The 27,829-nt window shown below is 36.3% G+C and overlaps 1 protein-coding gene across 1 annotated transcript; it reads left to right on the top strand.

The window, feature by feature from the left end:
- The first annotated feature begins 66 nt into the window (after positions 1-66).
- LOC150086765 (vezatin-like) lies at positions 67-27,829 on the top strand. The gene is made up of 5 exons (XM_090372250.1): positions 67-261; positions 9,428-9,527; positions 15,305-15,536; positions 25,392-25,591; positions 27,753-27,829. The coding sequence occupies exons 1-5, from the start codon at positions 67-69 to the stop codon at positions 27,827-27,829; spliced, it is 804 nt and encodes a 267-aa protein (XP_090228376.1).

Here is a 27,829-nt window from a genome sequence, read left to right as displayed (position 1 = left end):
ATCTCAAAGATGAGAAAATGAGAAACGTTTCTCATCATATTTTTATAAGTATATGTATGTTTCAATATGTCATTTTATTTTCCTTTACTGAAAAGTGAACTTACAATTCCCATTCAGAAAGATTTGGATGTCCATTCTCATTATATAGCCACCCTTAGCTTGAAAGAGTTTGGTCCTCTTCTTGCTTTAGATATTGATTCAGAAGAAGAGAGCAAAAGACTAGTAGAAATTTCAGAAAATTTCTCTCTTTCTGCCATTAAGGTGAGGATAAACACACACAAACATTCTAAATTTCTTAGTGAATAGTAGAAAAATAATATGCATTAGTGAAATGGTTAATTTTATTGTTCCACACATGGATTGAAATTTGAGAATTATATACAAGGAGTAAGTAAATGAGTCACATGTTATAAATGCTATATTCACTGACACACAAAATAAATTGTGCAACTAAATGAAAACTGCATAAGCATCCCCATTACTCTTCCAAATGCTTGGCCATTCTTGTATGAAGTAGAATATGGTAATATACACTATACGATCAGAAGGATTCATGCATCCCTCACAAATATATAAATATTCTTTTGTGCATGTTTATTGACTTAGACAGAGCAGCATAAATTCTTGTGTATCTGCCTGTGCAACAGCAGTACATTATACAGCAGTATGGACCATGAATTAGAACTTAGACTTTCAGTGTGGATTGGTGGTTGGCTGCTGCATCAGTAACCGTTTCATGCATTTTAATAAGGCTTTATTTAGGCTATCAACTTTGTGGAAGTTGATAGTCTAAATAAGTTTAAGGCTCAGCTGGACAGGTATTTCGAACGAACAGAGGGGTGAAGTGGAAGTGGTTATTTTTTATTTATTTATTTATTATTTTTTTAAAAATTTTTTTTTGGCTGATGTTGCATAAGCTTGCTTTCTTGCATCAAATGCCTCTAATAATGCTAATGCTAATAATGCTCAGACAAGTCACGATAACTATAACTGTGACTTGTCTGAACTTTCCAAAATCCACTGTGGTAGATATTCATGATTCAAGATTGAAGGTGATACCTCAGTGGAGGATAGCTCTGGAGTCTCACAAACTCGAAAGACATATTTGATGAACCATAAAGAGGGTAGTTCATGTCTCACACATGTTTTCTGCAGAAAACATTATGGATCAGGTCCAAGAGACCACATGAACATTTATCAGTACATCAACCATCAGTATGGCCTTGGGTTCATTCAGGTTAGGTTGGCCTAAGCACAATATCACTGTCATCAATGAGAAATTGTTTTGTTTAGTGTTCTCCATTGGAATGAAACTAAACTAAATAAGATGTTTCATTCTAATGGGCATGTTTAAACAGACCCTGTTAGTATGTATTAGCATGACAACACTCCACGTCATATAGCAGGGGTCATACGAGATTGGTCATTGACATCAAAAAGTTTGATTGGCTGAATCAGAGCCTGGACTATAACCTCCAGTGAAAACTGTGAGGCAGATTGGGACACTGGATTATACAGTGCCAAAGCAACCTTCTTATAGCCTGGCTCTTGCAGCTGCTTTGCAAGAAGAATGGAGGAAATTCTGGTGAATACCTTTGAGAAATTGTAAAAGGTATATCTAACAGGGTTGAGGCTGTCGTAAAGGTCAGAGGTAATCTGGCTGTATATTAGATTTTTAAATTAAAAGTTCTTTTTACAACTACCTCTGTGTGTGTGCCTTATGATGATAAAGTGTATGGAAAAAAATAAAATAAAACCGATACTCCTCTTTGTTTTTGGCATAATAGTGTTATCCTCCAGATTTTGCACTTATTTTGTTCATCTTTTGTATATTAATTTTATATACTCATAGATTATTTGGTTTAATTTTGATATACAGTGAAACTTCTTCTAACGGACACCTCTCTACAACGGACATTTTCAAATTCCCCAACTCTCCTCTATTGGTTTTAACGTGTTTTCAGCTTCTGTCTAGCGGACATTCTCTGTAACGGACGCGGACAGGCAATCTGCACTGTTTCGTTTAAATTAGCACTTAATTTGATCTCCCCATAACGGACAGCGGGCGAGCTCACTGCCCTTTTTCTAGGAACGTTTCTTCCCCGTATTGCCTCAATTGTGTTTATTTTCTATTTCTGATTCTCTGAATTTTATCAAGGTTTACGTCATGGTTCTAAACCCTTTTTCGAGAATTTTAAGGCACGTGTAAAACTTTCGGCCTTTCGTCTTTTGAGTTTCAGTTTTCAGTTTTGTCCAGTGTCGTGTGAAGTGCACAATGTCTTCTCGTAAACATTTAATGCCGATCATACTCATTAATGCATATGATCGGCAAAAAAATAGTGTTCGCAATCTCGCTGCAAAATTCAAAATCGGGAAGACGCAGGTAAGCGACATCCTAAAGAAAAAACATGAACTGCTCAAACAGTTTTGGCAACACAGAAATGATCAGGTTCAAAAATCATTCCCGAAAACTGTTGGACTTCAAATTGACAATGTTACGTATGAGTGGTTTTGTCGTGCATGTGCTAAAAAAATTCCCAATTAATGGACCTATTATTAGGGAAAAGGCTTTGGAGGTTGCAAAATCTATGGGAGTAAATGAGTTCAAAGCTTCTGTGGGATGGCTAGACAAGTTCAAAACTCGACATAAAATTTCTTGGAAAACTGTAAGTGGTGAAGGTGGATCTGTTGATACTGGGGTTGTAACAGAGTGGACCGTCAAATTGGAAGATTTATGTCGTGATTTTGAAGCTAAGGATATTTACAACTGTCATGAAACAGGGTTGTTTTTTAAAGCTCTTTCTGAAAAAACAATGAGTCTAAAAAACGAAAAGTGCCAGGGCAGAAAAATTTCTAAGGAACACTTGATTGTACTATTGTGTACGGCCGACCGGGCTAGCCGAGTGGGTAAAGTACCTGCCCGGCAACCCAAAGGTCGCGGGTTCGATTCCCGCCTCGGGCTTGGATCACTGTACTGCAAAAACCTTTGGAGGTGCAATATGGCCACAGAAGCCGATGCGCCAACAACTACCAAATCAAAAAAAAAAAAAAAAAAAAAAAACTATTGTGTACAAATATGCTGAGAGACTTTGAACAACCTCTTGTTATAGCAAAACCACAAAATCCTTGTTGTTTCAAGGGCATAAAGTTGAATCTTTTGGATGTTGACTGGAAGTCTAATAAAAAAAGTGTGGATGACACGAGATATCATGAGCAAATGGATAAGTCACTTTAACCAAAACATGATTCATCAAAACAGAAAAATTATTCTTTTCATGGATAATGCTGCATCTCACCTGCACATTGAATTGTCCAACATTCAAATCATTTTTCTGCCTCCAAACACATCTGCAGAGTGTCAGCCCTTGGATCAAGGGATAATAAAAAATTTTAAACTTCACTACAGAAAACGTGTTTTAAGACATCTCATTGCAAACATGAACGATGTAACATGTGCGAGTGACCTTGCAAAGAAACTCAGCATCTTAGATGCGATTCAATGGATTTCCTCTTCAGTAAATGCAATTAGAAAACAAACTGTCGTGAACTGTTTTGTGAAGTCTAGCTTTTCAAATGCAAAAATTGAAGTTGTGAACAGCAATGTGGAGCACCAAGAAGAACAAGAACTTCAACATCTATTGATAATGTACGATACTTCCGTTACAAGTGACCCTGGCTACAAAGATATAGACTCGAACCTCACTACAGAAGATGGTGCTCTAGATATCAACGGCATTATCGATATTTTTCAAGACGTTCCTCATGAGGATGAAGAAATGGAAGGAGGTCATTCTGTCGAAGAACATATTAACGAAGAACCACCGATGAAAATAGAAGCACTCGTACAAATCAATCGTTTAAAAATGTTTTTCACCGCTGAAGAAGATACTGAAGGACTTTCGATGGTTTCTTCACTCCAAACAAATGTTGAAAACAAAATTATCAGCCGGAAGAAGGTGCAGAAGAAAATAAGTGATTACTGTATGTATTTTTCTTAAGATAAAGTCATAATATGCATAGCACAATTGTATGTATATTATTTACAAAAATATTGTTCAAAATCTGTATATATTTTAATTTAATTTTACATTAAACGTTTAACGATTTTTCTTTCTTTCTTTTTTTTTTCTCCCTCAGACTTCTTGTTAACGGACACTTCTCTCTAACGGACACATTCTCGTTCCCCATGGCTGTCCGTTAAAGGGAAGTTTCACTGTAAATGTATTTGTGCCGAAGACCACAACAACAATATCAGTTGTAAAGTCTGTTAAACTAAAAGTTTTTTAAAAAAATGTGTCCTTTCATTATTCAGTTTATGTAGAAATTTTCAAATGTAATTTCCTCCTTGATTATCAAATAGTGTTCACTATCATGAAAGGGAAAAAAATTCTCCATTTCTTAAAAATAGATGTTGGCAATCACTGCCAGATTAACTTCTAAGCTAATAAGCTTAAGGTTAATCTAAACTAAAGTTAATAAGCTTAAGGTTAATCTAAGCTAAAGTTAATAAGCTTACATGTTAATCTGATATCTGATAATATTGTAGTCCTTCATTTTTTTCATTCTGTATACATGTTATTAATTATGTATAATTACTGTTAGGTTGCCAAATAAGTAATGTCATTTATTAAGGTCAACTGTTTTGCTGAAATGACATTACATACTTTCTTACTTATAACTTTTAGCCAAGCTTTTCTTTGATTGCCATCATGTTTCTTTGGAAGAAAGGCAGAATTTGAGCTTCATAATAAACTTTCATTTTTAATCATCATTCTGACACCCTATAGCCCAGATATAGATTATAATTGATTGGCAATAAAAAAAAAATAAAAATAAAAAAATATATATATATACACAGGGCGTCTCAAAAATATTGGTACAAACATTTAGGGGAGGCAGGTAACATCTAAAGGAATGTGAATTGCATAGGAACCCATAACTGGAAACGTCACAGGAAAGTAGTAGCAGAGGCACAAGAAGCAGAAATGATACAAGACAGTAATTAGTGGTAAACATTTATTTGACAATATTAACAATGGAATACGAGATGGATGCATTTCATGATGTTACAACAGATGCTCAAAGGTTCCACCATGAGATGCGATGCATGTGTGACACCAATGCAGCATGGATTGGCGGACCCGGTCGAACACACTTGGAGTTTCTTTGACAGTAGCAGCAGCGCAGACGAGTCTCGCCACGAGATCCATTTCCATCTCCACAGGCAATTCATACACGATGGATTTGAGGCCCCCCACAGAAAGAAATCAAGGCTCGATAAATCAGGTGAGCGTGGGGCCAGGCAACGGGTCCACCACGGCCAATCTGTCGTCGCCCAAAACTCCTGTTCAAATGGTCACGAACACACCTTCCATAATGGGCAAGCGCCCCGTCATGTTGAAACCAAATATTGTGTCTCACATTTGCTGGAACATCATCAAGTAACCCTGCTAGAACTTGTTCAAGAAAGATCTGATATTTAGTGAAGTTCATGCGGGATGGTAACAGGTATGGGCCGACCAAGCAGTCACCGACCATACCTGTCCACACATTTATTGCGAAGCGATGTTGTGCCGCATGGGGGCGCACATCGTGTGGGCCCTCTGCTAATCTATACACTAGGTGCATGTCTGCCAGCTCACAGTTTGTATATCAATGCATGCTCTTTGTGCGGTGACTACTGCTTGAATGAGTAAACCAGAAATTTTCCCTCTCGCGAACTGATGAATAGCACCGTGTACCGACTTACAGTGACGTTTCCGGTTATGGGTTCCTATGCGATTCACATTCCTTTAGATGTTACCTACCTCCCCTAAATGTTTGTACCAATATTTTTGAGACACCCTGTATATATATATATATAATACATGTTATGTTAGCAGTCCATTTCACAAAGTTTCCATTTTTCACCTGGATTGATCAGTTTGCATTTTGGATGGTAATCCTAATTACCACCTTGATCACCAGAATATTTTGTTTCTTTTATTAGCTATTTTGAGATGTTTTAAGTATTTTATCATATTCTACATTGTCATGGTTGGTACCTATATTCACAAAAAGTCACTATTGTTTTCCTTAATCTGTTCACTGGACTTTATTGAATTGTTGAGTTGATTTTAGAAATGTTTGATTTATTGAATTAAAGTATTTTAGTTCACTCTCTCATCTGTGTTTGCATGAAAATATTTTTTGTGATTTGATTCATACTCAGAAGAGGATAGCAAAAATTTAAAGAATCAAGAAAAAAAAGATGATGTGTTGAATCATTTTAAAGAGATCAGTTTGAAATCATTTTAAAATCATCCCTTTTAAAATTTTTCCATCCTTATCAGTTTAGTAGTGAATGACAGGAGCTATCTAGCACTAGTAAACATATTATGGCAGATGAAAATCCAGGCCGCTCTTTCTCTCAGCACACTGGTAAAGAAAACCTCTAATAATGTCAATAGATACAGATGTGTCTACCAAATGTAGCAATCCAGGTGAGTATGACATCAGTTCATAACTGCCCATTGAATATCATATTAAGAAGAGATAGCAATGTTTTCAAAATTTGGATATCGATTTCTTCTTAACAAAATATGAATGTGGCAATGGCAATTATTTTCTGACTAAATTAGTGTTTGAAACAAACATCCTAACAAAAAGATAGGAAAGTGGTTTGTTATTCCATTGCACTCCTATTTTCTGATGACAAAAAGAAGGGAATGTTCTGTGAATTCTTTTATTATTGGAGAAAGCTTATAAATATTTTAAGTGCAGAAGCCTGAGATGGAAATTGAGTTTTTTCGCAATGTAGCCGAGTGAGGCAGTCTCAGATGAGGTTACATGGTTTTTCCCTCTGAAATTCAGACAGTTTTTCATCCAACAAAACAGGCAACACCAACTAAAAATACCCAAAATTTGTAGACTTTATATAGTGATGCCTTATGTTCTTGGCTGCTTTGTCATCAATTCCAAAAATTAAAGTAAACCTACCTAGAAATTCAAATCTAATTTATTAATATGTCAGCTTATAAGCAAAACATTTGTGAGCACTGAAGATGAAAAACGTTTAGGCATAATGCTTCTAAAGTTTTAAAGTCTGAATCACAGTTATACTATGATTCATAGTTGTTATTTCTGTATCATATTGCTATGTGAACACATGAACCATGATGACGCCGACCGGGCTGGCCGGGTGGGTAAAGTGCTTGCCTGGCAACCCAAAGGTCACGGGTTTGTATCCCACTGCGGACTTGGATCAGAGTAGAAAATGCAAAAACTTTGGGAGGTCCATTATGGCCACAGAAGCCGATGCGCCAACAACTAACAAAAAAAAAAAAAAAAAAACCATGATGATCTGAATCAAATTTGATCATAGCAAGCATCTTAATGGCAATAGGCTTGTAGAAATTCTTTGTAATGACACAGTGCTCTGGATAACAGTATACAAGGCCTTGATTGCCAAGGCAGTCTTTTTGTTATTGGGTTTGCTGTGAATATGTGTATATGCAGGATAAGTTATTGTAGAAATAAGAACAGTAAGGACTTTTTTAATGATGTTAATAGCTAGTAAGAGAATAAGCCTATCGTAGAATAGCAGGTGTAATGCTAATTTAGTGACATTTTTACATAAACTCATTGTAATTCTCAGCTTTTCTGTTGCAAGCATCATTTTTAAAATTTGACAAATGTGGGGTTTTTTTTGTTTTTTTTTTTAAATGATGCAAGAAATGAAGATTATACAGCATCAAGAAAACAATAAACTTCTCATGTCATCTGTTCAACCCCTCTAATAATTTGTCTTCCTCAAATTCCTCTAATTACACACTTCTGTAACAGCAGATGGAAGTAGGTTCCAACAATCAACTACCTGCTGGCTAAAAGCACATTTCCAAACATCTGTTCTTCAACCATTTTTCCTCAATTTAAATTTATGCCCTCTCATGTTGTCTGAGCAAGAGGATTATATATTATCCATAGATAATTTTCATACAGTTCTAACTGGCTCTTATAAATTTTATATTCACGGTTTAGACTGTTTGTAGTTCTTTTTTACAATGTGTGGCAATAATACAAGTGGCTACACATTGCCAGTAAACTATTCAGTCAATAAGTTTGGTTAACGTTAGTTATAAAATATTACTATTGTCATATATAATTAACATTGTTAAATATAGTATTATCTTATTTTATTAAAAAATATACAATTGACTTATTCACTTTAATTTTGGGCTCCTTATTTTTAAAAATTTATAACTACAGATTTGCCACTTTTTGACATCTTTATCCATTTAGTAATTAAATTGTATTGTGTTATCAGTCAGATTTTGAAGACTTGAATGATCCAATTTCTCTACTCTTTTGAGGTTTATAAAATCATAGCTTTATATTTGTATCAATTAGATAAAAATTTTTTCAAGTTAAGTAAACACCTTTCTCCCATGAAGGAGTTTACTTATGAACAGGTAATGCACACACATCATTTCTACTACCAAGGTAGTTTTAATGCATTAAAATTACCCTGGTAGTAGAAATGATGTGTACATTACCCATGCATAAGTAAACTCCTTCATACTGTTAGGCATCTAGCCAAGAAATATCTTTTAGACCTTTTTCCCATAATATCAATTTGTTAATATACTAGCATTTCCCATGCACAATGCACATGCTACCCAACCAAAAACAACATTAAACTGTACTCTACTTTTTTATATACCAAGAATACTCAATTTGCTATAGGGGGAAATGCATTAGTTAACTCCCTAAAAACAGACAAGTTAAATTGCCTTCATCAAATCTATTTACTTAAGATATGCCTCCATAGCTAGGTGGACAGGAGCAGCAGTGCGTAGCACATGCTTCTTGATTAGACCGGGGTTCGAGTCCGTGACTACCAAATACGGAGGATGCAGAAAGGTAAGGGAATGACCGCCGCATATCCCTGGAGCAATATGGCCTTAGTTGCTAATGCTCCTAAAAACCAAATAACAACAACTTAAGATATGTTTATTAATATTTAATTATTTAATCAAGATATTTTAAGTAAATAGATTTGATTATTTAAATTGGCTAAAACTGTGACCTGCCATGATCAGTGGTCTGTGTTTGGGCAGTGCTGTTCTACAACTCCTGACGGGATCCAAGCCTCTGGTGCCCCCAGTGGCAACTAAAAAATGTCTACCACCACCTTGTGACATTCAAAAGGGTTATGTTCAGTTCTATATATATATCTAGAGAGAGAGAGAGGGGGGAAAGAGGAATAAGTATCACAGTACATGACGTTGAATAAAGTTCTCTTTCCCTATTTCCTCCTTTTCTCCAAGGCTCAAATGCAATTTAACTTATTGTAATCCCTTATAATATGAATGGTTTACTATACTTCATAATTATTTAGTTATTTTTTATTCATATTATTTTATAAGGAAATTCTTTTACCCTGTAGTCAGTAATTCAATTAATGGAAATGCAACAATCAGAACTATTCAGGAGACTTGGCCTTAGTGTGGTATACAGACTCTCCCACAAAAGGAACAGTACTTTAGGTAAATTTCATTTGAGCTAATAATTTATTTTAATACTGAAAAATTTTCAAGGTGAAAATTTAATGTGTAGAATCACATAATAAATATTATAAACATTGAATTTTCAGCTTCAAATTTTAGTCTTAAAGTTTTGTATATGTGATTTATATTGTGACCTTTTGAAAGATCAGATGATCACCATTGGCTTTGAGCACATAAATCTTTATTGTTAAATAACATCATAAGTAGTCTTTTATATTAGAAGGTTATAGTCATGGTGAGTATTTGCCCACTTTGACCTTTTGTTTCCCATGTTACACAATGTTGAAAGTGAACACAAAACTTCTAACAACAAGAAACTATGAAAGCAAGACCATCTACCTTCCCTGCTTGAAATAAGCAATGAACTGCTGAAATATTGATGTTGCCAGAATTATTAACATGTATTTAGTTTTCCAGAAGCAAATAATAAAAATAATATGGTTTCATAAAACATATAAATAATATGGAACTCTTCTCTTGAAATAGTTTTAGTATTCTCATCAAGTTTTCAATAATTGCCAAATGTTCCTTTAAGTCTAAGAGCTTTCTGAAGAAACCTTGGGGTGAGGAATAAATCAAGGCATAAGGTGAGCAAATGTGGTAGACAGTAATATGTTTCACCAGATATTTGGCTACAGACAGGCAGTATGGAGGGGTGCATATATTATCATGATGAAGAGAGCCATTTTCCCAATGTTTCCAGCATTGTGTTTCCTAACTGCATCATAATATGATTCAGTTAGAAGGAAACTCTTGATAAATTACCTTCTTCAATAGATTGCCATCTGAAAGGTATGTATGTTGAACTAGCAGGTCCTCTCGATTAATTAATCAAGAAGGCCCACTACTAAATCTACTACTTTGCCCAACGTGACATTTAGCTGCAGCTTCCTTGGTTTTCTTCAGCTATTTTAAACTGTGAAATCCAAATTTGGAATGTTGCTGCCCAGCTTGATGCTTCCTTCCCAAATACTGTTTTCAGTATTTCTTTACTTAACACACACACACACACACGCACACACCCTCTGCGATTTTGAACCATGACACAAGACTTACACACATTCTTGTAGCAATGCATATCACAAACTGATTGCAGGGGCCACAATGGGATTGCAAGTATGAGGATACCAACACACACCAGTGTTGCCACTTCATTTATGACTCTCAGTTCACAATGCTTGAATATTTAAAAAAAAACATATTTTGTATAGGCATGAGATCACAACTTTATTTATGGATACACACACTGCCCACTGCTGGACTGTGGCTAGCCCCATAAATACACTGGTTGCAGAAATTTTTGATAGGTCCTTGTATGCAGAGGGAAGGATCATAAAATTCATGACTGAATTTTTATTTAAACAAATATAATATTTACAGATAATTGCACATTACAATTTTAAAAATAATGACCTTGGCTATTTATACATTTTATCTGTTGTTATGTTGCAAAAAAAAAAAAAAAGCTTCTTAGAAATCCTTTTTTAGATAGTTCGTTGATTGCATTTTTTTAAAGCTGCCATAACTTGTGCTTCACCAGAAAATTTTTATCCCTTTAAGCAGCTCTCTAGCTATTCCCTACCTATATAATATTGAGTGTTTTAGTTTGGGAAAAAAATAAGAGTTAACTTTTATATTGTTCTTCCCTCTAAACTTGTGGCCACACTTGCCACAGACATATTCCATGAAGTCAGATAAATAAGGAGGATGTCAAAAAGCAGTTACAGAGTGTCTGAAAATCATAGTTGCATGATTAACAAAAACATTGTCATAGAGTTATTTCCAATTTTTCTTTGCTCACAAATCAAGTCTTTGTTTGTTCCTTCTGATCACCTCTCTCAAATGGTTAATGTTCTAAGCACATAGTCTTATTAACAGTACAATATATAACTGGTATAACTTTATAATGAATAATGCCTTTATAGTCAGAACAAGTCTAAAGGAAAATAACCTTTAAACTTATCAATCTGAATTTTTATTTTCAGAGTAGAGGAACCTTCCATTCAGAGGACTGATCTTTTATTCTGCAAGTCATAAAGATAAATGCTGTGGTTCATCTCCTCACTGTTGTATTCAAGGTTTTCTAAAAAAGATACAGATAGCCTGGAACACAATCACAAATTTCAACCACTTATTTTTGAAAGCTTAAATTTTCTATTATATCCATCTGATCTGCTCTTAAAAATTTGGGAACAAAGAACTTGCACTATCTTTTCATGTTTAAAATATCAGATATGATCAATTGGAAATTACTGTACATATTCCAATTGAGAGGTTTTCTTCAGTTCTTAATGGGGGCTATTTCATCTTTTTTTTTTTTTTATGTACAAGGTCTCATACACTATATGTCATTTTCAATTATATCATATCCATCTTCAAAGCTCTTGTACCATCAGATATTCTGTCTTATCTCTTGATAAAGTAGAAATGATTGTTATGCTTTACCAATCATTTTTACAATCTCTGAGACTGATTTTTTCAGTAAAAATAAATTTTTTTGCACAAAATTACATTCTAAGAAATGATCAAAATGAAATTACCTGCATCAGCAACATTAAAAATAAACCTTTAGGCATATATACTAAAATGCCACTTACTGTTAAAAATTCTAGATATTATATGTTACAAAATAAAAGTATTTCTTATACAATGTTGAGATATTTTTAACAAATTCAATCTTGGAACTTTTTTATCCTATTTATCATCTTGAAAGTAATCGTTCTGTTCAGGATCTGTGTGATAAGTATTCATCAGCCTTTTGTTGTCCTTTTAGATATATTGGTGGACTCAGTGTATGCTATGAGAACATTCCCTGTGCAATTATTCTACCTCTTTTCAGCCTGTATGGTAGGGACAATAAATGATGGCTCCATTGTCTCTTGGCTTCCTCACTAACCTGTCATATCCACAAAAAAATGTAATACATTACCTGTTTTTGGTCCTTAGTTCAATTATATTGAATTAAGTACTACTAGTGTTTTTGGTTTTTTTGGCTGAAATGATTCATTTCATATAGTAGCAGCTGCTAAATCGTAGATTTAGCAGTTTCCTGCACATCATTTGACTCCAAGTTGATTCCAGTTCTTAAGTCAAAAGTATTAACTGCTATCAATCAGCAATAGATTGGAAATTTTACTTAACAGTCCTATATAAAGCTCTGTCATTCCCCTTCTGTAATATCCTCTATTACAGTTACTCTATCTGGAATTGGACGCACTGTTCTAGCTACTTGTTATAAATACTGCATATTGTTACCTAGGACATCCTCTGATTTCTGTAATTCTAATTATTGTAGTCCTGCAAATCGCACACCAACAATAAACACATTCAAATTAACTTTTGCCCATATTCTAGGCCTTTCCTATTCAAGTGACATCACCCTTTGCAATTGAAATAAAACTAATTAAATTATTTTATTTTTTGGTCTTAGCCACTGAAATTTCAGGAAATTAGGTGGCAGGACCTGCCAGAGTAAAACTAAAACCACTGGGTTTCCTGGTCTGCCTCCACAGGGCGAAAGTGGGGGCAACGTTGGGCCTCAGCAGGGGTCCATCAGCTAAATGACCAAATGAACAACAGTACACAACACTACACATGTACAATATCCATACACTTTTAAATCTCTGGCCTTTACAGCGTACTGTATCACACGACAATGTAAACTATGCAGAGATGGGGGCAACCCCTGGTGCCGTTTGACCCCAAACACACTTTACGCTACAATAAAATGCCAACAATAAAACTTTTTTTTTTTTTTTTTTTTTTTAAGTCAGTTATGTAGAAAGTCCATTTCAGCATTTAGATTTGGTTGTTAGTATTAATTAGAATGGCTAAATGATGCGAGGAAGCAGACTTTTTCTGTATTTGCCAAAAAAATTATCATTCATACTTTTATCAACTTTTTTTTTTTTTCACAGTATAGCCTAAGGTTACATGGTTTTATCTCCTGAAAACTTTGTTTTTTTGTCAGATTACAGAGAGATTGGCTGGATAATACATGCTTTACAGACCTTAACTCTTACTATTACATGCTCTTACACTGATGCCTCATAGCCTTAGTTACTCTCGATGCTTAACATATCACCATCTGCCTATAGGGTGGTAATACGAGGCTGTATAGATATTGTGATTTTACTCTAGTAAGCATACTCTGATCCTGGTATTCTATTGGGTAACAATAAAATTATTGCCTTGCATATGTATTGTATTAAAAGAATGTTAATCTTGTAATCCTAGTATACTAACTCTTAACATTTGAATATCATTGAATACAACCAACTTTGCAAAACTATTTTATTACTGAATTAAAAGTAGCAGTAATTATAATTGATCACTCAAAGAAATTGAACAGTTAACTATAAAATATTTAGTTTAATGCTTGAATTTTAGTTTAATTTGATTTTTAACTATACCTCTCGCTAAAAACACAGTGTTACTTTATAAAACTTTTTGGTTTTTAAGTATTTTTGGCTTATTCTTTTCTTGATAGAAGTTTGACATGCATTATCGAAACATTACAAATTTTTTGAAAATTATTTCTTTAATTTGCTCTATAAAATTAAAGTTGACAATCAGTAAACTGTGTTTATTCATTGTTCTTATTTTTTGTATGTATTTCTGCCTGAAGGTTTCACTACAGACTACTGTGGTGGTTTTCATTTGCCTTACACATCTGTGTATATAGGTACCTGCAGCTACTTGTGTTCAAAGCCTGTTGGCAGAGGAAACCCAGAGTCACTAACTGATGGGGACAAGCATGACATCTCTGCTGGAGACCAGCAGGAAGACTCAGAAATTCCTCCAATCTAAGACAGACAAACCTCAGACCTTTACAAATTGATACTAAGTGATTGAACCACTATACCAACATGAAGGTCTGAGTTTGTTCACAGTCATTTTTATCAAATGACCCTGTAATTTCCTAATTGTTATTGTAAATGCTAAATGAACCTAGTTTCACTGGGGAAAGCATAATTCTTTTGATTGCTAACTATATACCTCTCACTCGAAATGCATGTATCTTCTCTCACATTGAGTGTAAATGGCCACAGTTCAATTCTGTGGCAAATTGAAGTTAAGGAAGCTTTCCCATCAAGGATGGATTGAGCCTTTTATGGACTATTTTCATTTCATGTTTGAATGAGCTGGCCTTAAGTAAGAGACCTAGCTCCCCTAACAACAAAAAAACTTTTATTTTTGTTCATTGGGACCTTATCAGGTTTTTGAAATTTAATACTGCAGAGAAATGTTGGTGCTACTAAAGTGAACAGTTGCCAAAAGCTTTTCTTTTTTTTTGCATATATTGTATACTAAAAAAATAAACAAACAAAAATAATTTCCAGTTGGAAATTATATACAGATGGAAATCAGATGTTTCTTATATGTTCCTATCCCATCATCTGCTGTTGTTGCTATTTAAATAAAGTAATGGCAGCATAAAGTAATCATTGATGTAGTAGGAATGTATCACAAAATGTCTGACTTCATCTGTACATAATTTCTACTAGAAATAGATGGATAAAAATGTTTCGTTCCTCTTTTAATAAATTCAGGATTGTGTTATTTTGATTTTTTATTTTAATCATCAGAGAATACTCAATCAAATTTTATTACAAATTATACTTGGATTATTAAACTAATTTTAAAAGCAAAAAAAAGCAAATGTTGAATAAAGTGAAATGTTTTTAAACTTTTTTTTTTCTAAGCAAGTATCTAAATGATGTCTTCTGTTATGATATTCATTTTGTAATTTGCAGTAGCACAGGTTATTCAGCAAACAAGCATTGCCATAAATATCCTCTTACCATTATGTAAAGAAACACTGGAAGTGTTGGAAGAATTATATCATTATTATCGAAGCCTTGAAGCTGTTGAAGGTGACTTGGATACTGTTCCTAAACAGCAGCCCATTATCTGTCGGTCTCTTCTGCATGAAGTTAATATCGCAGTCCACAGCCTTTCTCTGCATCTTCGAGCTGCATTAATGAGGTAATTATTTTTATTGAACAATTGATAAATCTGCTCTTTATTCACTTCATTTCTCATAGACCGTCATAACTTATTTGGTTCCAAATGTTGCTAGGAATTATTACCTGACAAATGGCTCATCAAGAGTGGTTATAGCCTCTCTTAATCTTTTTGTCACCTACACAACAAATATATTCTATTATCCCATTATGTATCCTATTGTGTGTGTTAATTATGATTTTTATATTGCACAACATGGAGTGGGAATAAAATGCAGGTAATTGTGGCATTATTGATATTTACTTTGTTCCATCACTCAACTAATATCATATTCTTTTATTTAACAGTTGACATTGTTTTACTGCTTCATCGGTGATCCAAATTTATGTAACGATTTGGATTGTAAGAAAGACATTGTTATGACTAGTATCCTTACTAATCTATGCATGGTGTTGCATTCCCTGTTGCATGTATTTAGCTGGTCACTCTGAAAATCACTGTAAACATTGGCCATTCCAACACTAAATTTCTTCATCCAAGTTTCTTGCGACAACCGACTAACTGGTTAAAATAAATTTATTAAAATAAATAAATGATATATACATAAGATAAAACAGAGATAAAATACAATAAGATAAAAGCGTCAAAATACAATAAGATAAAAGTGTTAAAATACAATAAGATAAAAGTATTAAAATATAATATAATAAAAGCGCTTTTATTATATTATATTTTAACACTTTTATCTTATTGTATTTTAACACTTTTATCTTATTGTATTTTGACGCTTTTATCTTATTTTATCTCTGTTTTATCTTATGTATATGTTTATTTATTTTAACCAGTTAGTAGTAGTAGTGGCATGTGATGCAAGAAAGCAAGTGTATGAGCTTATGCACCATCAGCCAAAAAAAAAAAAAAAAAAAATCACACCATTCCCTCCAAATGCCTGTCCAGTTCCTCCTTAAATTTATTCAACCTATCAACTTCCACAACGACAGATGGAAGTTTGTTCCAGCAATTAACCACCCGCTGGCTAAAGGCAAATTTCCGCACATCTATTCTACATCTGTCTTTTCTTAATTTGAATTTATGCCCCCTTAGGTTCGTTGGTTGTCGCAAGAAACTTGTATGATATGCAAACTTGGATGATATTTTTAAAAAGCATGCAGTGGTCAGGGGTAAGCCCTGTGGTACAACTCACTTTCATCTGTGTTAAAAATGTCTTCAAGAGTATAAGTTCTTGACACTGTTTGCCAAGAAGTTTTCAACCGGTTCTCAGCTGCAGAACCACCATTTTTCTCCATGAAGTTTTTGTAACAATACCATGCCTCTCCTTCCATCTTGTCAGCCCTCCATCCATTACTTAAACTCTTCGTGTAGCTTTTCAGCAAAATTGTTAGGTTTTTGAAGAAGAATGCTACGATTGATTGGTTCACTGAACTGGCCTGTTTGAACCCAATGAACAGAGCTTCATCTATTGTAAGGCATTTCCCTTCATGCTTCCTTTTATTGGTTTCATTAATCACATTAGTGTTTAATGTGTGATGTGATTTTAGCATTAGCATTAGTAGAGGCATTTGATGCAAGAAAGCAAGCTTATGCAGCATCAGCCAAAAAAAAAAAAATAATAAATAAAATAAAATAAAAAATAAAATTAAAAAAATAATAATAATAAATAAATAACCACTTCCACTTCACCCCTCTGTTCGTTCGAAATACCTGTCCAGCTGAGCCTTAAACTTATTTAGGCTATCAACTTCCACTACAAGGGATGGAAGTCTGTTCCACCAACCAACCACCCGCTGGCTAAAGGCAAATTTCTGCACGTCTATCCTACATCTGTCTTTCCTCAATTTGAATTTATGCCCTCTCAGGTGATTATTCTGAGCAAGAGGGAGAATCCCATCAGCATTGAGCATGCTCAAACCATTCATGGCTTTATACACCTCTATCAGATCACCTCGCTGGTGCCTAGTCTCCAGACACTGTAATTTGCAAAACTTAAGCCTTTCTTCGTAAGAGCACCCATTTGTTCCATTCACTACTCTTGTTGCCCTTCTCTGTACTCGTTCCAGCAGCTCTACATCCTTCTTGAAATGAGGCCTCCAGGCCTGTATACAGTACTCTAGGTGTGGTCTGACCATTGCCTTATACAAGGGAATAATCACCTCCTTAACCCTGCTAGAAAAATTCCTATATATCATTGACAATACACCATGAGCTACTCTTGCAGCCTGTCTGCACTGCTCAGAGAACTTCATATCTGCCTGCACAACCACCCCCAGGTCCTTTTCATTCTCTACCACTGTCGGTGTAGTACCACAGAGTTGATACGTTGCTCTGGGGTTGCTGTTTCCCATATGTAGTACTTTACATTTGTCAATGTTAAACTTCATTTGCCACCTCTCAGCCCATCTGCTCAACCTTTCCAGATACTGTTGCAGCATCATAGTGTCAGTAGTGTCCTTGACAACCCTGCCAACCTTCGTATCGTCTGCAAACTTGGACATTAAGCTTGATATACCATCATCAATATCATTTATAAATACAGAAAACAATAATGGACCCAATACTGAACCCTGAGGGACTCCACTAATAACATTAGTCCACGATGAGCAGTGTCCATTGATTACCACTCTCTGTCTTCTCCCCCTCAACCACCCCTTTATCCATAGCAGCAATTTGCCTCCAATGCCACACTGCTCCAATTTGTGCAGCAGTCTTCCATGTGCAACAGTATCAAAAGCCTTTCTAAGGTCCAAGTATATAATATCAAAGTTATTCCCTGAATCCAGTTCTTTTGTGACTGCATCATGGTATCCAATCAAATTGGTCAGGCAAGACTTCCCCTTAACAAAACCATGCTGTGTCCGAGCTATAACTGAAGTCTTGTCTAGATGATCCTGCAGTGCTTCTTTAACCAGTGCCTCCATTAATTTTCTGGGAACAGAAGTTAAACTCACAGGTCTATAATTACTTATGTCAGCCTTTGATTCTCCTTTGTGAATTGGGGTCACATTTGCACATCTCCAGTCTATGGGTACCTCCCCTGAGTTCAAAGAAGCTCTCATAATTATGGCTAAGGGTTTTTTGCTTACTTCCTTTGCTGCCTCCTTTAATATAACTGGATAGATCCCATCCACTCCGGGTGCCTTTCTTGTGTTTATCTTCAACAATTTCTCCTCCACTTTACTCTCAGAGATTACAAGATTCTCTAGCTTACTGCCAGAGTTGAATACACCTCTAGCATTCCTCTCGCTGAATAACTCCTCATGTGTGAATGTCGATGCAAAATATTCATTTAGTTTGTTAGCTACCTGAGCAGGATCATCAACAGTTGACCCATCGATATCCAGTGGACCAATCTGATTCATCCCCTTCCTTCTAGAGTTTACATAAGTAAAGAACTCTTTGCTGTTTTTCTTTGCATCCCTTGCCAAAGATATCTCGTAATTTGCCTTCGCCTGCCTAACCTCCTTTGTAACTTGGTTACAGATCAACTTGTATCTGTCATAGGCTTCTGTGTCACGTGTTAATTTGTATGTATCCCATGCATTTTTCTTCTCTGCCATATGTCTCATTAGTTCATCTGACATCCATTTAGGCCTAAACCTTGAACAGTATTTCTTAGTTGGTATGTAAAGCCTAGTAGCTTCCAAGATAAGTTCTTTGAATGCTTCCCATTTTGAATTTGCTGTTGGTAACATCATCAGTTGGTCCCACTGTATAGAATTTAAATACTGTCTCAGTCCATCGTAGTCACTTTTACGAAAGCAATAACCCTTCCCTTTACCCCTAATGGTAGTTACCTCCTTGAGTAAATCCCACTTCAACACACTGTGATCACTGCCACCTAGTGGTTCATTTATCTGCAGATTCTTAATGCATGAAGAATCACTACTGATAATCAAATCAAGATTATTACTCCCTCTAGTTGCCTCCCGAACATGCTGATGTAGAAAACAATCATCCAATAAATCCAGAAAAGCCTTCCTAGTGTGTGAGTGACCAGCCCCCAAATTCCAGTCAATATCTGGGAAATTAAAATCCCCCATTATAAGACTCTCTGATTTACTGGCCCACTCTATTTCCCTGTACAGTTTCTTGTTATACTCATCAGAGTTATTAGGCCTATAGCACACTCCTACTCTCAATTTTGATCTCCCAATGCTTATGTCACACCAAACTGACGCGACACTGCACTCTCCAGCGATGTCGACTGGCTTCACTTCCTTGGATTTTATGTATTTCTTAACTAATAGCATAACCCCTCCTCCCTTCCTATCCTGTCTATCCTTTCTGTAGACATTGTACTCTCCAAATTCCAGTTCTGCATTCCTTATATCTGTGTGACACCACGTTTCTGAAATCCCAACAATATCTGCCTTTGATGTTTTGAGCAATACCTCAAATTCATCAAATTTATTTACTAAAATTTTAATAATTTTAATAATAAACAATCCCAGTTTTATTGCTGCTTTCCTTTGAGACATATTGCTTAAGTTTAATTCATCATATGTTTCTGTAAATTGTAACTTATTTTTTACACTCAGATCCACTCTCTTTCTGTTCACTGACATTTCTTTGGGTTGTAAATTTTAAAACAGTAAAAAAGATAAGTAACAAACATGACACACACACACACAAGTGAGTTACTGAATGGTAAAACATTTAGGAAGTTTACATTAGCATTAGTATTAGTTAAGGCATATGATGCAAGTCTATACAGCATCGAACAAAAAAAAAAAAAAAAAAACACCCTTCCCATTTCACCCATCTGGTCACTCCAAATGTTTGTCTAGTTCAGCCTTAAATTTATTTAAGCTATTAACTCCTACAACAACAGATGGAAGTCTGTTCCAGCAATCAACTACCCGCTATCTAAAGGCAAACTTCCACACATCTATTCTACAACTGCCTTTGAATCTATGCCTCCTCGGGTTCTTAATCTGAGCAAGTGGAAGTATCCCGTCAGCATTGAGCCTGCTCAAACCATTCAAGGCCTTATGCACCTCTATAAGATCACCTTGCAGGTGCCTTATCTCCAGATGCTGCAACTTGCAGAACTTAAGCCTTTCTTCGTAAGTGCACCCCTTTGGTTCTCTCACCAGTCTTGTTAGCTTCCTGTTGCCCTTCTCTGTGCTCGTTCTAGCAACTCTACATCCTTCCTAAAATGAGGCCTCCAGACCTGTATACAGCTATAACAATGAATTTCAACAGCATTAGCAAGGGCACATGATGCAAGAAAGCAAACTTATATAGCATCAGCCAAAAAAAAAAAAAAAACACGCACACACACCCTTCTCATTTCACCCATCCACTCGCTCCAAATGTTTATCTAGCTCTGCCTTGAATCTGTTTAAGCTATCAACTTCTACAACAACAGATGGAAGTCTGTTCCAGCAATCAACCTCCCACTGGCTAAAGGCAAACTTCCACACATCTATCCTACAACTGTCTTTCCTCAATTTGAATTTATGCCCTGTCAGGCGATTATTCTGAGCAAGAGGAAGAATTCCATCAGCATTGAGCATGCTCAACCCATTCAAGGCTTTATACACCTCTATCAGATCACCTCGCCGGTGCCTAGTCTCCAGACACTGTAATTTGCAAAACTTAAGCCTTTCTTCATAAGAGCAACCCTTCGTTCCGTTCACTAACCTTGTTGCCCTTCTCTGTACTCGTTCCAGCAGCTCTACATCCTTCTTGAAATGAGGCCTCGAAACCTGTATACAGTACTCAAGGTGGGGCCTGACCATTGCCTTATACAAGGGAATAATCACCTCCCTATCCCTGCTAGAAAAATTTCTGTATATCATTGACAAGACGTGCTACTCTTGCAGACCGTCTGCACTGCTCAGAAAACTTCATATCTGCCTGCACAATTACCCCCAGGTCCTTTTCACTCTCTACTACTGTCAATGTAGCACCACACAGTTGATTCGGTACTCTGGGATTACTGCTTCCCATATGCAGTACTTTACATTTGTCAATGTTCAACTGCAGTTGCCACCTCTCAGCCCATCTGCTCAACTTTTCTAGATCCTTTTGCAGCAGCATACTGTCATTAGTGTCATTAACAACCCTGCTGACATTGAAGAGAAGATTCTGAAAATTTCTTTATGGTTTAGTTACATGATTGAAGATTTCAATGAAGGGTAAATACATTTCACCATAATAATGTAAAATCCCACAGAATTCCAGGAGGCATTCGATGCAAGAAAGCAAGCTTATGCAGCATCAGCAAAAAAAAAAAAAAAAAAAAAAACCACTGCCACTTCACCCCTCTGTTCGTTCAAAATACCTGTCTAGCTGAGCCTTAAACTTATTTAGGCTATCAACCTCCACTACAAGGGATGGAAGTCTGTTCCACCAACCAACCACCCGCTGGCTAAAGGCAAATTTCCGCACGTGTATCCTACATCTGTCTTTCCTCAATTTGAATTTATGCCCTCTCAGGTGATTCTTCTGAGCTAGAGGAAGAATCCCATCAGCATTGAGCATGCTCAAACCATTCAAAGCTTTATACACCTCTATCAGATCACCTCGCTGGTGCCTAGTCTCCAGACACTATAATTTGCAAAACTTAAGCCTTTCTTCGTAAGAGCACCCCTTTGTTCCATTCACTAATCTTGTTGCCCTTCTCTGTACTCGTTCCAGCAGCTCTACATCCTTCTTGAAATGAGGCCTCCAGACCTGTATACAGTACTCTAGGTGTGGCCTGACCGTTGCCTTATACAAGGGAATAATCACTTCCTTATCCCTGCTGGAAAAATTCCTGTATATCATTGACAATACTCCATGAGCTACTCTTGCAGCCCGTCTGCACTGCTCAGAGAACTTCATATCTGCCTGCACAACCACCCCCAAGTCCCTTTCATTCTCTACCACTGTCAGTGTAGTACCGCAGAGTTGATACGTTGCTCTGGGGTTGCTGTTTCTCATGTGTAGCACTTTACATTTGTCAATGTTAAACTTCATTTGCCACCTCTCAGCCCATCTGCTCAACCTTTCCAGATCCTGTTGCAGTAGCATAGTGTCAGTAGTGTCCTTGACAACCCTGCCAACCTTTGTATCGTCTGCAAACTTGGACATTAAGCTTGATATACCATCTTCAATATCATTTATAAATACAGAAAACAATAATGGACCCAACACTGAGCCCTGAGGGACTCCACTAATAACATTAGTCCCCGATGAGCAGTGTCCATTGATTACCACTCTCTGTCTTCTCCCCCTCAACCACCCCTTTATCCACAGCACCAATTTGCCTCCAATGTCACACTGCTCCAATTTGTGTAGCAGTCTTCCATGTGCAACAGTATCAAAAGCCTTTCTAAGGTCCAAGTATATAATATCAAAGCTATTCCCTGCATCCAGTTCTTTTGTGACTGCATCATAGTATCCAATCAAATTGGTCAGGCAAGACTTCCCCTTAACAAAACCATGCTGTGTCCGAGCTATAACTGAAGTCTTGTCTAAATGATCCTGCAGTGCTTCTTTAACCAGTGCCTCCATTAATTTTCCTGGAACAGAAGTTAAGCTCACGGGTCTGTAATTACTTGTGTCAGCCTTTGATCCTCCTTTGTGAATTGGGGTCACATTTACACATTTCCAGTCTATGGGTACCTCCCCTGAGTCCAAGGAAGCTCTCAAAATTATGGCTAAGGGTTTGCTTCCTTCCTTTGCTGCCTCCTTTAATATAACTGGATAGATCCCATCCACTCCGGGTGCCTTTCTTCTGTTTATCTTCAACAGTTTCTCCTCCACTTTACTCCCAGTTATTTCAAGATTCTGTAGCTTACTACTAGAGTTGAATACACCTCTGGCATTCCCCTCGCTGAATAACTCCTCATGTGTGAATGTCGATGCAAAATATTCATTTAGTTTGTTAGCTACCTGAGCAGGATCATCAACAGTTGACCCATCAATATCAAGTGGACCAATCTGATTCATCCCCTTCCTTCTAGAGTTTACATAAGTAAAGAACTCTTTGCTGTTTTTCTTTGCATCCCTTGCCAAGGATTTCTCGTAATATGCCTTCGCCTGCCTAACCTCCTTTGTAACTTGGTTGCATATCAACTTGTATCTATCATAGGCTTCTGTGTCATGTGTTAATTTGTAAGTATCCCATGCATTTTTCTTCTCTTCCATATGCCTCATTAGTTCATCTGATATCCATTTTGGCCTAAACCTTGAACAATATTTCTTAGTTGGTATGTAAAGCCTAGTAGCTTCCAAGAGAAGTTCTTTGAATTATTCCCATTTTGAATTTGCTGTTGGTAACATCATCAGTTGGTCCCACTGTATAGAATTTAAATACTGTCTCAGTCCATCGTAGTTGCCTTTACGGAAGCAATAACCCTTCCCTTTACCCCTAATGGTAGTTACCTCTTTGAGTAAATCCCACTTCAGCACACTGTGATCACTGCCACCTAGTGGTTCATTTATCTGCAGATTCTTAATGCATGAAGAATCACTGCTGATAATCAAATCCAGAGTATTACTCCCTCTAGTTGCCTCCCGAACATGCTGATGTAGAAAACAATCATCCAATAAATCCACAAAAGCCTTGCTAGTGTGTGAGTGACCAACCCACAAATTCCAGTCAATATCTGGGAAATTAAAATCCCCCATTATAAGACTCTCTGATTTACTGGCCCACTCTATTTCCCTGTACAGTTTCTTATTATACTCATCAGAGTCATTAGGCCTATAGCACACTCCTACTCTCAATTTTGATCTCCCAATGCTTATGTCACACCAAACTGACTCAACACTGCACTGTCCAGCGATGTCGACTGGCTTCACTTCCTTGGTTTTTATGTGTTTCTTAACTAATAGCATAACCCCTCCCCCCTTCCTATCCTGTCTATCCTTTCTGTAGACGTTGTACTCCCCAAATTGCAGTTCTGCATCCCTTATATCTGTGTTACACCACGTCTGATATCCCAACAATATCTGCCTTTGATGTTTTGAGCAATACCTCAAATTCATCAAATTTATTTACTAAACTCTTAGCATTGGTGTACACGCAAGTATACCTGCACCTGTTTCTATTCTTAGCTACCCTAACACAACCCATGTGTTTACTTGTACCGCAATGGCTCCCAGCAGTCTCTGAAATATCATGCATCTTGTTTTTCAGGCTTTTGCTCATTCTAATAGAAGCAGTGCAAGAATCTCTTTCACCTCTGCCAGTGACTACTGTCAATCTATTGGTCTTTGTCTCCCCCCAAGCTAGCAGTTTTCCGACCTACCTAACACTGCCTCGATAGCATCAGCAAATATTCTTGCACCCTTTCTATTTAAGTGTATCCCATCCCTGTAGAAGCAATCTCTCCTGTTAACAAGTACAGTCCAGGCTGAAAAAAATTCTACCCCCTGAGCCTTGCACAATCTTTACAGGGCCGAATTGATCGACAAGGCTCTCATCATATACTCCCTCCTATCGTGTCTGGGCAGAATTGCAGACACTTTCAAATTCAACCCTAATTCTCGGCTTTTGTTCAACAGTGACCTGTACTTGTTAAGTAATTCTGCCGGTCTCCTACTCTTAATATTATTAGTGCCAACGTGTACAACTATATCACCTTTTGTGCCCTTAAAAGATGATATTCGCTCTACAATGTCATCAACCTTTGCCCCTGGCAGACATACCCTGGTCCTGTTCCACCTATCAAATTAATCAATTTTAATTATCATTTAATTAATTTAAATATCAATTTTAATAAAGGATGACAGTGTAGTGTGTTTTAATGACTTGAACTGATATTTTGAAATTTGATTCTGTAAAGCAGCCGATTCTAATAACCAATGATCACATTAACTGGTACCTATTTTATATGTCCTGATTTCTCTTAATTGTTTTAGATTAAACTTTATGGAAGAAAAGTTGGAATTAATGGAACAAGTAGATCCTGTTACTACAATCACCCATACTACACTGCAAGAATTGGAAAAGATGAAATTTTGGCTTCAAGAAGTTAAATGTGAATTGGAATCAAGCCAAGTATGCCTTACAGAAAGCAGTACTCAGATAGCATTACTGGAAGGAGATAATGATCAAACAGGTAATTGAGAAGGACAGGTTAGTTTCTAATTTTTTTTAACAATTACCAGTAAGTAATTGCACATAACATATCTATAACATTCTTATCTGTAACACATATTTATTATTGTTATTATTATTAGCTATATGGTGCAAAGAAGCCTGAGGCTTATGCTGCACCAGGGTAGTCTTCTGCATGCAGGTTGGTTAATTGGGAATTTATTTGGCGCATCAGCATCTATGGCCATAGTGCACCACTGCATGCAGATATTATGATTTTGGTAGGTATGAAAAAAAGCACACTGTTCTATGAATTTGATGCAAAATTTTTATTTGAACAGTGGATAAAAAAAGTAAAGTGCAGCCATTATCAACCCACTGCAGGATGGAAGCCTCCTCAACAATTCATGCTGAGGGAAATAGACCATAATCTGCCACTCTGGTCCAGTGTGGGTTGGCAGATCGACTGTATTCAGCAGTCAGGGGCTTGAACCCCGGTCTACTCAAAGAGCGTGTGCTACTGCACTCCCGCTCCTGCCCACTCGGCTACCGACTGCTTATTAATAGTAGCAAACTACAAAGAATGTTGTATTTGAAAAATGAGGATGATACCTAGAGATAAGTTCCCTTTTCTTATTTTTATGTTGCTCTACCTTATTCAAACTTTATTTCAGTTTTGTTTATTTATCCAGGTATTATCCTGATTTTGCAGGTATAGCATTGTTTGTAGTTTGCTACTATTTAGCCTATTTCTCTGAAGAGCAGCATCACATTCATGCAGAGTAGTGTGCACTCTTTCATGTCTTCCAATTTTGAATCAAGCTTTTATTTCAGAAAAAACATACACTAACTTCTCTAAAATATTCAGAGGCCCTCTAAAGATAATGAGCCAGGAATATGCAAAGAATGAACAGATAAAAAAAAAAAGTATGCAGGAAACACCAGAGTATCAGTAGCAGCAAGTATGGGTCATGGTAAGAGCTTACAGTTTCAAAAGGTATGATTGTTAGTAACCATGTTTGTAATTAATCTGTGCATGCTACACAGGTTGTTCGAGCCGAACAACCTGTGATAAGACGGGTAAACCAGGAATGCATGGCATACAGGATGCAAGTCACACATGGCCTGTCAGCATGTTTAGTGCAGCCCACTGCTTCTGCTATAATTTTTTGTAAGTTTGTAGAACTGGCTTTCTACTTTTAAAATTAAAAGATCAATGAACAAAATTTGAAATAGTAAATGTATGCAAGTTGAGTAAACAATTAGGCATTCTAAGTTATAAAATAGTGCTTACTCTGGTGTTCCTGAATTAGCATCCTTGAAGTTAGCCATAACCTACAGGGGCCAACCTCAAGGACAGGTTTGGCTCACTGTAGAATTTGAGTTGTGGCACCCCCAAGTTAAACCATTAATCCTGAGACGGTGGTAATATCAGCCCCAAAGACATCCCTATGAAATCTGACATAGAAACTCCAAATATCATTAGGACTGTCCAAAAATGATTCTTAGGGAATTTCATAGACTCGTTTCTCATGAGAGAGCTGAAGCTCACAAGCCCTATAACACCAACGAACACAAAATATCATTCTGAATGGTTTATTTCTCGCCATTCATATGCTCTGGAACAATGGAGAGAAATCTTATTAAGTGATAACTTGTGCCACATAATATTCAGGCCTAATGCCCAAAGAATGCTACCTGCCTCAGTACTTATTCCCAGTAATGAAGTTTGGAGGAGTGCATGTTTTTTGTGGTTCAGAGTGGAACTGTTTGGTTGCAGTGCCAAAAAATCCTCATTGCCATTTAAGATAATTGGCATTTTGGACAATAATAATAAATTTTCATTTCCTTAAATTTCTTTCTTTTGTGTTTAGTATGGCCACCATGACCAGAGTAGTTCACAAGTTTGTTCTATTTTATTTCAGTTTATATACCAGTGCAACAGTTGACAATGGATACATGTTTTTTTTTTTTTTTTTTTTTTGAGGCAGGTTATGGATTCAGACTAGCATTGTGCAATCCATAGACATTATGCAAGAATGACAGCTTTGCAGCCAATATAACAAAGTAATAGTTAACAATAGGCTGTTTCTTTTGAGGCAGAGTATATGGACTCAGCCTTACAGATTAGCTAAAGAGATAAGCATAATATTTTATCCTAAATATCTTCATTTCCTAATAAGAATTGGCTGAATTACTTGAATCCTTGGAGATGCTTGCTTTTGAAATAAGAGATCCAGTGATTAAAGATCAGGTATAG

The sequence above is a fragment of the Mastigoproctus giganteus genome, chromosome 4 (genome assembly GCF_048544385.1).
Source record: "Mastigoproctus giganteus isolate SK-2022 chromosome 4, ASM4854438v1, whole genome shotgun sequence".
NCBI classification, from domain to species: domain Eukaryota; kingdom Metazoa; phylum Arthropoda; class Arachnida; order Uropygi; family Thelyphonidae; genus Mastigoproctus; species Mastigoproctus giganteus.
This window is presented reverse-complemented; position numbering and strand designations above follow the sequence as displayed.